This window comes from Falco rusticolus, chromosome 13 (genome assembly GCF_015220075.1).
Source record: "Falco rusticolus isolate bFalRus1 chromosome 13, bFalRus1.pri, whole genome shotgun sequence".
Taxonomy (NCBI): Eukaryota; Metazoa; Chordata; class Aves; order Falconiformes; family Falconidae; genus Falco; species Falco rusticolus.
Genome location: NC_051199.1, coordinates 16381890 through 16396819, shown reverse-complemented (window position 1 = coordinate 16396819; position 14930 = coordinate 16381890). Strand labels below are relative to the sequence as shown.

The 14930-nt window shown below is 42.3% G+C and overlaps 1 protein-coding gene across 4 annotated transcripts in view; it reads right to left on the bottom strand.

The window, feature by feature from the left end:
- Window positions 1-14930, bottom strand: part of ATP13A4 (ATPase 13A4) — a 51376-nt gene that overhangs the window by 17018 nt on the left and 19428 nt on the right. For all 4 annotated transcript variants that reach the window (XM_037406898.1, XM_037406897.1, XM_037406896.1 and 1 more), the window contains exons 11-22: window positions 14460-14591; window positions 12887-13057; window positions 12310-12467; window positions 8822-9010; window positions 8444-8505; window positions 7623-7773; window positions 6141-6227; window positions 5291-5444; window positions 4583-4694; window positions 2618-2742; window positions 1726-1889; window positions 546-668 (exon numbers count right to left, since the gene is read on the bottom strand). In XM_037406898.1, coding sequence (XP_037262795.1) covers window positions 546-668; window positions 1726-1889; window positions 2618-2742; window positions 4583-4694; window positions 5291-5444; window positions 6141-6227; window positions 7623-7773; window positions 8444-8505; window positions 8822-9010; window positions 12310-12467; window positions 12887-13057; window positions 14460-14591 — 1628 coding nt within the window. The remainder of the gene's footprint in view (window positions 1-545; window positions 669-1725; window positions 1890-2617; window positions 2743-4582; window positions 4695-5290; window positions 5445-6140; window positions 6228-7622; window positions 7774-8443; window positions 8506-8821; window positions 9011-12309; window positions 12468-12886; window positions 13058-14459; window positions 14592-14930) is intronic.

Sequence of the window (14930 nt, the reverse complement as noted above, 5' to 3'; positions counted from 1 at the left end):
TTTCCAAACAACCGATGCTAGACTCCAAAGCAGGAAAGGCTGATGGTCAAAGATAAAAGGTATCTTCATTAATATTTTGAAAAAGTAATCACAATAAGGACAAGAGGCCTGGTGTGTCATTTGAGTTACCTGATGAACACAGATTACCTGGCAGGGATTTACTAGACTAGAACTCATGAAACTACCTTTCCCATGAAACAGACAAGTCATGCTAAATTGCATGCTGTATAATACCATGTTTTCTCCTGTTCTCCAAAAAATGACAGAATCAGTGCTGTGCAAGGGCTAGGCATGTGGGCACAAATGTTTAAGGTCATGTCTTCACACCATGAGGCAGGTCTGCTCCCCTCACGCACATAAAATCCAAGGATTTTCAGATCCGTCCCCATACATTACTATCAGAGATTCATCCAGTCCATAAGTATTTCAGGGTTAGAATTGTTCCCAAAAGATTTCTGGGTACAGATCTCTTTGGGTACTTATATCAGGACAATCCTAATATACCAAATGGCAAGCCTACTTCTGTTAAATAATCCAGGTCTTACCTTTGGAAGTAAGTGCCTGAAATGCTGTGCTACAGTTTGATAAGTTTTTCCACTCATGGCAAAATGATACTGGCCTGATCCCAATGCCAGCTTGATTCTTCGTTTGGTCTGACTGTCATCCTCCTATAAAACAAGACAGAATGAGTGCTGCTCCCAGGCCCCCAAAAGCTACTATGTGCATTTCCACAAGCACTACTACAAAGAAGTGGTCATACCACGCGGAGGGCACTTGTAAAGACTCTGGGAGACCTGAGTTCAAGGCCCATGCCTTTGCCTGGATTTGTGAAGGGATTTAGGCGTATAATGCCATTAATTTTAGTGTGAACTGGGTGCTTTATAAGTCTGAAAAGCTGGACCTCAGCATTATCATATTTGATCAAATTTATGCTATAGTGCCAAACTGGTGGGCTGCACTGTGAGTGACAGTGGCTAGAGAGAGCATATGGGCTCCACAGCTATGCATGCCTTTTGCAATGAAATACGGTGAAGATGCTGCTCAGGCTGATCTTTGGTAGAAAGGAGTCCCTCAACAGCCCTTGCAGAGATTCCCTGTCATCCACCTGACTCAATACTTCTCAGAGAAAGGTCAGCACCTTCAGACACACACTTCAGAGAGACAGTAAATAGTCTCTATCTCCGTTTCTTTGTGGAGATGATGAAACACAATTTCTTAGGATAGATAGCCTATGTTTCACTGTGTATATGCAATTTCTCAACAGTTAATCCGCATTATAATTCTGCAGGTATGGGGCAGTGCTAACTTTTTACCTGCTTGAACATAGCTCGTTCATTCAGTGCAGTTACACAGATTTTAAAGTCCACATCTATACTATCAAATTTACCCAGCAGGGAAAGGAAACATGCTTTAAATTGGCATCAGCTAAGCATGAGGGCTAGGGACAAATCTTTCCTGTGTTTCTGCAAAGCTGTTCTCAAACCTAGCTAGGCAGTTAACAAGAACATGTTCACAAAGTAATATGCTAGGAAGAAAGCTCTAGTGGAGAACATATTTATAAAGGGCCCTTCTTTTTAAACACTTTTCTAGCACATAACATTCTGACATGCAGACAATGGCGAATGACTGATCTCTGTTATATTAGTATAATCCCACTGAACTATTTAAAAGGTTCCAGCTTAGTTTGTTTCCCTGCTGCACAACACCTGCTTCTTATATGCTCACCAGACTTCTGTAATCTTCAGGTTTGTTTTCTTCTAGTGGTTTCCAGGTTATAGATGCTGAAAAAGATCCAGGTATTTTGTTTGCTTCCACAAGAATCATTCTACTCATTGGAGAAATCATCCCGGCATTTCTCGCAACAGTTACAGCAGTCTGAATGTTGTCACCTAGAAAAATCAATGGGAGTGTTATTAACAATTTCTGCAATGAGGAATTGTTTATGGAGGAAACACTAGTTCTAAGTTTTCACATAGATCCACAACAATCTAAGATTTTGGTGTCTGTGCCTAGAAAAGTTTTTTATAAGGATCAAAACTCTGCAGATGAGGTCTGCCTTGATAATTAAATGTATTTTAATTTAGAAACGAAATATTTTCACCTTCAGCTTGAAGAAATCCAGATGGGGAATGTGCTCCCAGATTATGTGCTTTAGACAAAAAACATGAATTACCAGACGTCATAAGGTTCAGTGATTTGTCCTGGCATCCATGTTCTATCTCTGCTTATGTATGACAATAGGATTTCATGAGGCCCTTTAAAGACGCGATCTTGCATGATATGTCTTTGTGTACATCATCTGACAACCTTACCAGGAAGAACAAATGGACTCACTGGAAAGCATCAGAGGAACAGGAAGGCTCTGATCTATGGTGAAAGTGGGGCAGATTAAGTTAGGTATCTGACCTAGCTTGGTGAAGCTGTCAAGGGATATAAGCCTGCATGGTTCAGCTCATGTCATTACTACAACACAAGTGTTTCTTGGACTATAACTGTATGAAAGATACAGATGTCTGTGCCTTCCTACCAGTGGTGGGGACAAAGCAGCAGACTGTTCACCCATTGAACACCCTGTCTGGGCCAGTGGCCACATAAATAATCCACCCTTTTTACATACCTGTGACCATAACACTCCTGATGCGGGCAGCGCTGAGCTCTTCCAGGACAGGCTTTGTCTCCTTTTTTAAGCGATTCTCCATTATCAGCAGACCCAGGAATGTCAGATCAGATTCTGCCTCCTCCCTAACAGTGAAGAACAGACAGACAGATTTCATTCTTCTTTTTGCCTTTGGCCTATTTTTGCACTGAATTTTCTGATAGCCAGTTATAACTGTTAACCTTCCCACCTAAGTCAAAAGCATTAGAATAATTTGTTAGTTTTCAGCAGTCCTAGGCTGCCTGTCTTTTGTGGTGCTATTTCCACCACCAGCAGGACCTGCATCCCACTGGCAGCAAGTGGTGCTGGCTGTGTATGCAATATTTTCACTTGATTTTTCATCCTTCTGTTCTCTTCTTCCTTTGTTCTGAAGAATGTGTTCAGCACATAGCCAGCTTCCAACTCATGTTTGCTTAATTACCAGATCAAAAAAGGAGCCAATTTCAACCTACCTGCTCCACACACCAACATGAAGCCCGATGGGTAAGTTGGACTGTTTTTCATTCATGCACCATCCTTAGCCAGCATGTAAAAGCACCCTGAATTTCCTGCACGATTCCCAAACTGTGGTGGTCTGATTTGCAAAGTTCATGCACGCTAGTCCTTCTCATTTGAGGACAGTACAACAAAGAAACGCACCTTAGTAAATGTATCTGCTATTTTTGACAGTAGGACCTGAGCAAACAGCATGTGGGGATTCCAGCTCTGTTCTCTCCTACTTTTTTCTTTATACCTGTGCTATTGCTTCTTTTATAGTTGAACACATGCAGTGGAGAACAGAATTTGGTAAACAATCGCATCCCTGAGTCATAAACTAGAGGTCTGTCAGGGAGACAGGCTAACCCTGAAGAGCCTGAAAAAAAGAAAAGCTTTCAAACACTTATTTTAGCCACTATAGTAAAGAGGAGGTGATGCCAAACACTTGCATGGTAGAGTAGCTGAGTCAGGTGGTGCCTGGATAGTTACTGCTTTCCCAGCAGCTCTTGTGTTTGACCTCTAGTTTTCTTGTTTTCCCCTGCCAGTATATACATCATGCATGCTGTAACTGCACACACAGCTGCAAAATCTGGGCCACAGCACACACACTTGATCATTGGGTCGGATAGGTTTGTTATGATACCTGTCACAAGAATTAAACAAACCACTTGCACTTTGCTTCAGCATCATTGGCCCTTTCAGCAAAGCAAAAAGCCCTGTGAAAAGACAAGTGAGCCCCATCTGGATTAGGACCTGCAGCTAGGAAACAGAGAGGACAGCAGATGCCAAGTAACCCCAAATGTTTCAGAAGTTATGTTTCTGCAATATCACAGGCAAAAGCTAGAGGGATTTGGATAAAAGCATATGGATTCCTGTGTAGGTGTTCTTGTGTGAGGCTTGAGGAAATCTAATACCATGAGCACAGCAGAAGAGTTTGCTGGTTTCCCTAGAAACTAGAGAGCTAAAGCTAGAAAGGTAAAGGATTAGACCAAGACAGCAGCAGAAGATAAGTCTGCTGACTTTGACTGGACTAGAGAACAGGTGGGGTAATGGAATGTTACCTGCTGCTGTTGCTTAATCAAGGAACCAGGATAACAACCAAAAAAAAAAAGAGACTTCAGCTGAAATCATGCATAAATCTGCAAGGAGATTGGTAGAATGATGGACTGAGGGAAGGCAGAGTGCACTAGAATTACTCTTCCTATGTTGATCCAAAGTTAAGAAATATGTAATGATTTTGGGCATGTGCTATAAGCATGGCTGAAGTGCCCTCTACCTATTCTCAGCCAGACCTATGTCCAGATTTAAATCAGATTCCCTCTGGCCTGAATCTAACAAAACTCTGTACTACAGCCCTGTTTTTGGCAGGGGTGTTGTGGTAATGGTACTATGTGAGGCACTACTAGCCCATGGCTGAACGTGGCTGGCAAGAAGCAGTCTATGGCTTACCTTGTTAGATCAGTAGATTGCTTCCCTGCCTGTAGAGATTTACATGCCAGTCCGATGACCCTAAAGCCCTGCGCTGTGTAGAGCAGAAGCTTGCTTTCAAAGTTTGATGGGACTGTGCAAAAGAGGAAAAAAAGAGTTCATCAGGGCATTTGACTGCTTTCTAAAAGGAAGCCTTGGAGCAGGAAAGGTTCTTGTCCCAGTGGGAAGGTACACCTAGAGTCTACCAATAGGCCAAGGACATCAAAAAAGGCTGCTGAATGGAACTTTGCTCAATAAGAAAATCATTGCTTCCCCTCTACCACTTTTCACTTGGGGTCCTAAACTATTCTGCAAAAACTTACCTGTTCCAGTTCGTCATGAAGGAGCTGTGCTCTTCTAGCTGCCCTCCCAAGGCTTGGAGAAAAAAGATAACTTTTTCTGGTGTATACTGGACCAGTAGACAACTTTTCCAAATATCTATTCTGGCAGAGACTACACACCATGTACAAGAGTTGGTACTTGCTTTTATCTCTTAGCAGTCCTCCTTTGCTGAGAAGGGCTGTACGACAGGTTAGCCTTAGACTTGGAGCACAACAGAGAGACTCTAACTTTTCAGGCTGAAGTATAAAGTCAGACCCAGAAATCTCATCTGGACCTTCCACTTCATTGCACCATCAAAAGTCACTTATACATATGTGTTTCTAGGAAACATTTATAAATGTTAGTTACCTGTTTCTGCTCTGCATAACATGGCTACCATTTCTGGAGCCCCTTTTGTGAAGACCTGTTTTTCCCCACCAATTTCCTGAGCAATGACAGACATTCTTTGCAAGGCTGAAGAAAATGGAAACTGACGTAAAATGGTAACTCCTTCCACTGGGGCCTAGGAGGAAAGCAAGTGGATTAGATACTGCAGCAAGAATTTTAAACTCAGGCCAAAGGATTTTAAGTCTGTCCTTTGGCCTATGGTAAGAACCTAACCATGTATAATGGGCTGATTTGTCACAATAGCACAGAAAGAACTGGTCTACAATGAGGAGATACAATTTGTACAGAAATGTTTAGCTCAAGCGGCAGGAAAAGTTCACTGATAGTTTTAGCAGACTATTAGACAATTTACTTAAAGGAACTCACTAGTCCTGTTCTTTAACAAGATTCTGCTAGGTCTTACACTGGCCTTGCAAACGGAAAATGGATGTCTGTAATCACGGCCCTTGGTGTATATCACCAGTAATGGTCAGACATCAGCTACCAGACTCCACTGCCGTCCCAAGTGCTTTTAGAGATCTTCACCACTCAGCTGAGTTTGGATTGAGTCTTGAGCCACCAGGACAGACAATTTCCTGGGCTGGACAATCGTCATCCAGCATCCCCCTGCTCCTGGTGTGAGCAGCAAGCGCCCCTAGACATCTCTTTTTAATCAAAGAGAGCAAGGCAGTCTCTCTGCAGGCAGTACAAGAAAGACTAAGTGAGGAAGAGCTGTCTTGGACTAGGACAACCAAGCATTTCTCTACTGAAAGATAAATCTTGCACTGACAGTTTAACTTGACCAGGAAGGTGAATCTTGCAAATAGCTTACGCAGCTGGCTTTAGGCCCAGGTCTAACAACTGTGGCACGTGTGGATCCTTGACCTTCATTCTGGCGTCCACTGGAATCATCTATCACCTGTGTATTGAAAGACAAAAATCTTTCAGATCACAGCACCAGCAGAGCTGAAAGGAACCTTGGGAATCATTTAGAGCTTTTCCTTCCATCAAAACAAGGTGTCTTATTCATTCCTGAGATGGGTCTGTCATTTCAGTCATTTCATACTAAAAAGGTCCAGTAATGGAAATCCCACTGTCTTGCCTGGCAACCAAAATCAGAGCTTCACCAGCTTCACTAAGATACTATTGTACTCGTGTACAGCAAATAGATTATGTCCTCTCACTGACACGAAATTTTATCCATTTATCCATTTTATCCATTACAACACACTTAAATATGCAAAAATCTTTAAATATAATGTAGACCCAATGGGGAAATAATAAATAAGAGTTTGTACTAATGTGGAAAGCACCATCCTCTGCTCTTGAAGTATTCCTCAAATCAGTTGGATTTTTTAATAATTACAACATGACTGTGAGGAAGAAAAATAATTTATGGTGTCACAGGGCACATAATTATTCCTGTTTCATAGTAATTATTTAACAAGATTATTCCTGTTTAATTTATAACTTTGATAGGTGTCTGCCTAAGGCTGAGATGGCAATGTGATACCCCTAGGGAAAAATACCCTCTAACTCCTGTCATTACTGGATAGTTTATTCCCTGAAATTTTGCTGTTTTACATATTTTGCAGATACAAAACAGGTGTTAAGTACAGATGTTGTTACCCATGCAACTAGCTAATCCTGCCTTGAATCTCTTATTTTGCATCAGTAATGTCTTGTGGCTATATTTTACACCAGGTAATTATGGGCTGTCTTCCTCTTACCCATCTCAGATTTGTAGCTTTTTAGTTTTCATAAATGTTCATGTCCACCATCCAACTCATCAGACAGTAAACGGCACACTGACGGCTGTTGGTAGGTAACAGGACAGAGACTGAAAGCCGAGTGCTTTCATAGGGGCATGCGATTTCAAGCCTGAAGACGGTAGAAATATCTCCACATTGACAGAGCTCTAACGAATTTCAGTCTTGTATCTAGTTCAAAGCTGGCACAAGTCTTTTTCATGCTCTGTAAAAGCAGTCTTAATCTGCATGTAAGTAACATCTGGGACTTCCTGTTATCTGGCATCAGCCACAGTCAGAATTGAGACCCCAGCAGGGTTTGAATGATATCCACCACTTCCAGTCAAATGAGCTAAGTACTCAAAGTACCCATAGGTCAAAGCTCTAGGCAGAAACAAGGAACATTTCTCCAAAATCCTGAGCATATGGTATCTCTGCTGAGTTTTAGCTGGTTTACTTCTGTGCAGGAAGTGGCTATTTGCACAGGAAGACTTGGGACATTTCTCCTTTTTGACAAAACTAAAACTCCCCACCACTGTTTGCGTAACAACAAAGCACAGCTTTACCCAGTTAGTGGCCTCAAACATTTTCACATCCAGTGGGTCTCCTTGGATCTTGCCCTCCCAAACAATTAGTGAATGACAAACTGCCATTGCTCTGAACACTGGGCCCCAAGGCAGGCTGTGGTCTGCAGGGAAGCTGTGAATGTCCTGGAAGCTAACATGAAAAAGATCATAAAAATTTACATCAGACAACACCGAACAACATATGACTAACAGAAAAAAAAGTCCTAAGTCAGGGGGCTGTTAAAGTCCTATTCTGTGGTCAGATGATAAGCATGTTTCTGGGGACGTGTCCTCCCCCATAAGCTATTTCTCATGCACCTGTTAAAGGCTGGGACACACATGCTCAGAAAAGGTGTATTCTGCGTAGTTGAGTCCATTGGGGTGGACAGAGGAACAGATTATTATAAAATACCTTCCTTGATGAAGGACTTGACCTGTGAGACTGATATAAGTCTGAGCATCTTTGTGCATGCACATTTCTGGAAATGTAAATGGGGAAAAAACACGGGCACTGAAGGAACTGAGTGGCAATCTCGTGGGTAACAATGGCATCCTGCCACAAAGGGTTGGGGCACCGCTGCAGCTTTGAGATCTAACTTAGCATGTCTACCGCAGACTACCCTGCCTGGGCATGCCGTGCCAAATGCTGACAACAGTGGCTGCACCTTTCCATGTGGAGCAGAACCCCTGGGATGAGGCAAACAAATAATTTTCCAGAGGCTACAGCACAGGAAACTTCAAACTGCTCTTTGGCATTAACTGTCTCTCAGTCTTACTATCCCACCAAATTTAAATGCCATTGATGTGTCAAGGAGCCTTACCAGTTTCTTTCAGAGGGCAGCAAGCCCCAAAGATCCAGGCCATCTTCTGTTAAGGTGCCAGTCTAAGTTAAAATGTACATTTAAATTAACTTCCCACATGAGAGCTCCAAGAGGAATGAAAAGAGACTTATTTTAAGAAGTTACTGTCCAGAAAATGCCAGCACAGTGCAGAGCAAAAGTGCTGCCAGCCGGTTCCTAGATTCCAAGAAAAACAACAATTTGCAACAGTGTCTGTTCATACAACACACACTTAGAGTATCCAAGATGGATCAGTGTGTTTCTAAAATACAATGGAAAAGCTTGATCAAAACCCATACTCTCCCACACCTAGCATGGCTCCCATTACTACTAAGAGAGTAACCACCACATAGCAGTTACTTTGTCAAAGCAGATGAGGTTCAGCTGTCCACACATGTTGATCCTCTGTGGGCTGATGCAGAAGATGCCCTTTTTCTTCAGCCTCTGCTGGGTATAAATGATCCCTGTTGTCAAGGCAGCTGGCAGAGCTGGTGGGACAGCAATAGTGATAACATCCAAGGCCTTCTTTACCACTTCTCCTGCCTCCTCCTGGCATAAAACCAAAAGCAGTTATCAGCAAGAGGGTAGCAAGGAGTGCTGCTTGGATTGTCTGTATGTAGCCCTCTTCATCCCTCCTCCTTTGCACTGCGGGTGCTTCAGGCTGTGCTGTTTTCTGCCCATGGTCCACCACATATTAAATCTCCCTAAGAAATTAATTGCTTTGATTTAACCAAAGGCTTTAAGGCTACACCGCTGCTAAAGAGCAGCCACTAGGCCTGCCTTCATTCTCCATGCCAACAAACCTGCCAGATAGAGTTCACAGTCTCATCCAAAGCGTATGAGTTCAAACATGCCAGCTAGGTTATTGCACCCTCAGTCAAGCCCAGCTTCCCATGATACAGCACACAAGAATCTGCCATTCATATGGGCATTCATCCAACTGCCTACAGGCATAGCTCTGGACTCCACATTAGGGTGGCAGGTGAGACATATGGGATGGGGCTGAAAAAGAGGGCAGAATGCATGAACTAATGATTTCTTCTGACCTTATGTTCTAGGACTTATGAAAGGAAATTGCTTTTACCTGCAGGAAGAGACATGGAAGTAAAAGTTACATTTCTAAAAGCAATCTCTAATTTGGGAGCTTAGAGGTCGGTGTAAAACTGACTGCCAGTATGCTGCATGTCAGCACTGTTATTCTTGGCAGTTGCTATCACCGCTAAAGGATTGAATGCATTTCAAATTGGGGTCCCAGAACTGAGACACTGCAAACTAAAGCCAATTTGCAGTTCAGATGGACCTGCAAACCATCATAAAAGTTCTATTATTACTGCCTCTGAGCTTGGGACTTTGACCATAAATCATGTTGCATTTGATGGATTGAATTTCCATCAGGTTCTCATTCTCCCTTCATTGATACTGTTTCAGACCACAGAAGGCACAGTTTGATAATATTTTGTATCTATTTTATGTTAGAATGAAACACTTACCACCTTTAGATAAACACACTCCCAGAAGAAAAAGCATGTGGTACATGATGTGACTGAATCTTACACCAGTCTGACAAGGCAGTTTCAGCTGCTGTGATAACATCACATCACATTCAGATGCTGTGATTAATGTATGTAATGCTATATATTACAAGGGAGAAGTTAAACAAAAACAAAACCAAAAAAAACCCAACAAAAAAAAAGGAAAAACTGCAAAGCAGACACCAGGGTATGTTCTTAAACACACTTTTTTTGATATCCTGAGGGGAATTAATCTTCTGAGAGCCAACTGATTATAGATTATTTCAAAGGAGAAAATGATCAAAAGCTGAAATGCAGAATCAATCTTACAACTCAAGACTTGGACTTTACATTGGCAGATAATTATCAAGGCATGAAATGACTTCTTGAAAGTTTTGGAAGAAGTTCTAAAGCAATTAGGCTTTAAAAAATGCAGAACTACTGTCTACAGTGTACAACTTCTCTTATATTGATCTTGATGCATAAGAATGAGTGAACTGTTTTTTAAAAGGGTTTCAGGGAAATCCTCCACAGATTTACAGACCAATATGGCAGGGCCTTATGTGCACTAATAGGCCTTAATTACACTCACCAGCCTTATCTCCACCCTCACCCTCTGCTCATGGGTTCAGGTGCTCCATTTAAGCTCAGGCCTGGGCCTTCAATCCCTGTCTGAGCCATGCTGTAGGTGTACCTGCCTCTAGCGCTGCCTCCTGTATTGATATGTTTAGATGTATCTTCCCCTTATCTGCTTCTGACTGATCTGCCTGGATTATTTATCGCTTTGCCTTGCCTGGTACTATTGATGGGCTGTTACCAGCACCCAGCCCTCCCCACCATGTTCAGATACTGTGTGGCTATGCCCTGGTCAGTGACAGTACCGCTTGTGCTCTGGTCACCCTCGGCTCCTGGCTTGCCTGTCTGAAGGAACTGTTGGCCCTTGCTGCTTCCTGATACAGAAACTTGCTGAAGATTTTAATACATAATTAATTGATCCTTGATGTATATGGCACATTAAGGAAGAGCTAACACAGTCTTCACAGAGGGAATTAATACCCCATAAATTTCCTGGAGAACTCTGGGGGGGGGAGGGGGGGAATCAGTGGAGATGTGGGTGACTCAACTGATTCAAGATAGTTAGCTTTGAAAAAGTTACTTCCCAAAAGCTTTCAAGGATATTAAGCTGAGTGATAATTAAGGGCGGGTTATCTCCCTTCCACCCATGCCCTTTCCCTGCCCCCTCCAAATGACTATATGAAGAAAAAAAAAAAAAAAAAAAGGACAGAAGAAAATGGGGAGTTCTTTGTAACATCAGTATATTTCAGGGATCTCTGTTTACACCTGTACTGTTCAGGGCTCTAACACAGAAGAAAGGTGGCAGAACAGGTGGCCCAATGATCTCTAAATCATAAATAGTAGAGGAAATGCCAAACAGAAAGCAGCTATTTGCTGCTCCTCTAAAACAAAAATCTACAGTGATTCAGACAGCAGCTTTAAGAATATTTTTGTGCAGTATATAATGAAACTGTGGGAATCATTGCCACAGATGCTGTCAAGTCCAAGGCATAAACTAATTCGGAAATACGTTGAACCACACCCTGGGAGATTTTCAGTGGCTATTACAGCTAGATGATGTAGATACAAAAGACAGCTTACTGAATTGTTAAACCTTTCTCTTCAAGAAATTAGAAGACTATACCAGGGAAGAATTGTTCTATTTGCTCTACTTCCTAACCAGCTTCTGGAAGTATTTGATACCAGTTACTCTCAGTGACAGTGGACAGGATGGGTCTTTGATCTAAACTGAAGTTTTTGGAAAGCTGCATTTTCACAATGACACATCAGTCTGTGTCCTGTTTAACCCATGACACACTTGTGATTTTTCTAGGAATGTACAGAAAGTGCCATAAAAACTCTGTAAAAGCTACTTGCAGAGTGCTAAGCTCTTGGATCTCTCATTTTCAGAGCTCTAGAAAGCATTATGCTAACTACATGCATTGGTAATTACATGTATTAGCAAGCACAGGGCAGGCAACACACAGAGGCAGTTGGCATACAGAAGGCTGCTGATGAGACATGCAGTGCTTGCATAGGATTTGCTAAAACCTCAGAAGAAATCACTATTGGGAAACAGTGGGTTTTGGCACCTTGGAACTGAATGTACGAGAGCTTGTATACTGTCACAAACTCAGTTATACTGTAAAATGGCCTCAAATAGTAAGGCAGAAAGAAGAGTTACAAGGACCATACTTTTATATGTAAATGTATATGAAATCACTCAAGGTTCAAGTCTCTGGAAATTTGGTGTGACCATTTCTCCTGCATTTAGCAACTCACCCCGTTAAGTGCAAATACACACACTGTGTAGATCATTCCAATTGCTGCAAATGCTATGAGGCACATCAGGAACCGGAGAGCATCTCTGTACAGCTTGAAGTTCATGGGTTTAGGGTAGAGAATGGACCTCACAAGATCTCCTTTGGCTGTATTAAAACCTGGAAAGACAAAATAAAATCATTCCAAGGGAAAAACATTTCCAAAAGTTCTCTACAAAGAATCGAGGGCTTTAAAATTACTCATAATTTCTGTAACTTAAGAAAGAAGGCCCAGATCTTTCATTTCAGTGTATGAGACCTACTCTGCAGGATATAGAAAAAAGTTATTTCTGTCTTAAGGAGGAGGATTTTTTCAATGTCTCAGAAGGAAAGGAAAATGCTTGTTTGCAACCACATGCTAGTGGTTTTTGTAAAAGTTATGCCAAGCAATTGGAAACAATTCATAATAGGTTAGCCCAACCCAGGATATCAATCCTCCATTTGACTGTTGTGAATTTGGAGTAACATCTTTAACTTAATGTGACTGTTCCAGTAAGAAAAAAGCATGAAAGGAAAAGCAAACTGAGGTGTTGACTGACCAGTCCGTAGCACCACAGCTTTCACTACTCCTCTGTCATCTGCCTTGGTCTGTATGACCTCTGTTCCACAGAAGAGGACATGTTTTTTGTAATCCTCTGCACAATGCATTCTCCAGGGCTTGATGTTATCAGCTTGGGGTAAGTGGGTCTTTGTTACTGGAGTACTTTCCCCTAAAGAAAATTAGCTCAGATAAGGAAAACTGCAGTACGCCTTAAAATCAGCTTGCTGACTTTTAAAGTACAGTGCCTAGACATCTAGATGGTAAGTTAAAGGTATTTACTAGAGAAACCAGTTTAGAGTATGTTACTTTTATATTGTGACATCTTCAGAGTGAATAACAGTTTGAAACCTAGCAAGCAAACAGACTGTGCCAGAGAAAAGCTCTCCTTTGCATCAGCACAACAGCTTAGAGCAGGGGTCCTCAGACTTTTTAAACAGGGGGCCGGCACGCAGATGAAGTGGCAGGCAGTCATCTGCGGCTGCTTGGTTCTTCCCGCCCCCCCCCCCCCCCCAACCCCTGGCAGGGGGTGGCGCGGGGGGGTTGTGTAAATACGAGGGGCTGGATTGAGGACCCTGAGGGGCCGTATCCGGCCCACGGGCCGTAGTTTGAGGACCCCTGGCTTAGAGAACTGAAAGTAGTCTAAGGACTCCAAACCCTTTTGCAGATATACGAACTTGAAAAGAGACCTGAACTGGTGTTGCATGACTCCACTTGATGGCCACAAGTTTTTTACCTAGTTTGAGCCTCATATGCAGGTCACTACACTATTCCCTTAGGCAGATTAAACATGGCATTCCCTATTTCCCCTTCCTAGGAAAAAGGAAAGTCTTCAGCTCAGAGCTTGACACCTGACAAATATCCTATTTATGTCAGAGCAGATACTAAGGTGAAGCAGAAGAAATATTTTCCGACAGCTGAAGCTTTCTAAATGAAAGAACGTTCTGGAATTTATTATTTACCTGAAATTTCAGAACTGTGGGGTTTAGTTCAATTCAGACCAAGACCAATTTGAAGACATGAAACAGAATTATAAACATCCCCTGCACAAAAATCCTACTTTTCAGTGAACTCTCCCACGTGGTATGTCATCCACTGCTATCACATGAACAAGGGTATAAGTGTCTGGAGGGCTAGACAGACACTCCAGCAAGCTGGAGATGTTGCAGTGATCTGTGATGAGACATTCACAGTGATTGAGAGAAACCCCTACAGCCTGAGCAGACTGTGGGCCCTGTGTGGGAATAGCTTTGCTCCATACCTACTGCTTCTTCCCCTCTCCTGTTCACCCTACTGTTCACTCTTTCTGATCAGATGATCCCTTCCTAAATTCTGCACTCCAGAAAGGAAGAAAAGGATGGACTGCCCTTCTGAAAGTGCATCTTGTCTATTTAGATAAGCTGGGGCTAACTGCAATCCAGTCTTTATTGCAGTGAACATCCAAAAGAATCCCCTTCTAGGCTAACTATGGACTATCTCATAGTAAGGATGATCATGATAACACTGTGTCAGTGGCTGAAGCCATAGGGTTGTGATGATTTTTTGATGGTAAACTTGGAAGGGATGAGCTGTACCTGTCAGCATGCTTTCATTTACAACGCACTGCCCACTGATCAGGATGGCATCACAAGGCAAAAGGGTTTTGCCCTCTTTCAAAACCAGCATATCTCCAGGGACAAGATGATGTGATTCCAGCTCTTGGAAACCTGTAGGTGACATGTAATACAAACTTTGTGCTTCACATATTTCTCTGCGGTAAGAGGAAAAAATAGAAGGAACTACCTTCTGAACAGATTGTTACTTCTTTATAATGTCTAATAAACAAAGGACCACAATTAGGACCTAAGAATAAAAACTCCAATACTTAGAAAAGCCTAGGCATCAGTTAAAACTGCAGAATTCCTTTTTATCTCCCCAGGAGCCCAACCAATGGTTATTGTTCCAATGCGCAGACTTAACTGAAGAAGCTTGGACCTACATTTCTTAGTTTGACACCATCTTTTTGGATCGTGTTCTAAATACCATGGCAGTGAACAGACTTTGCA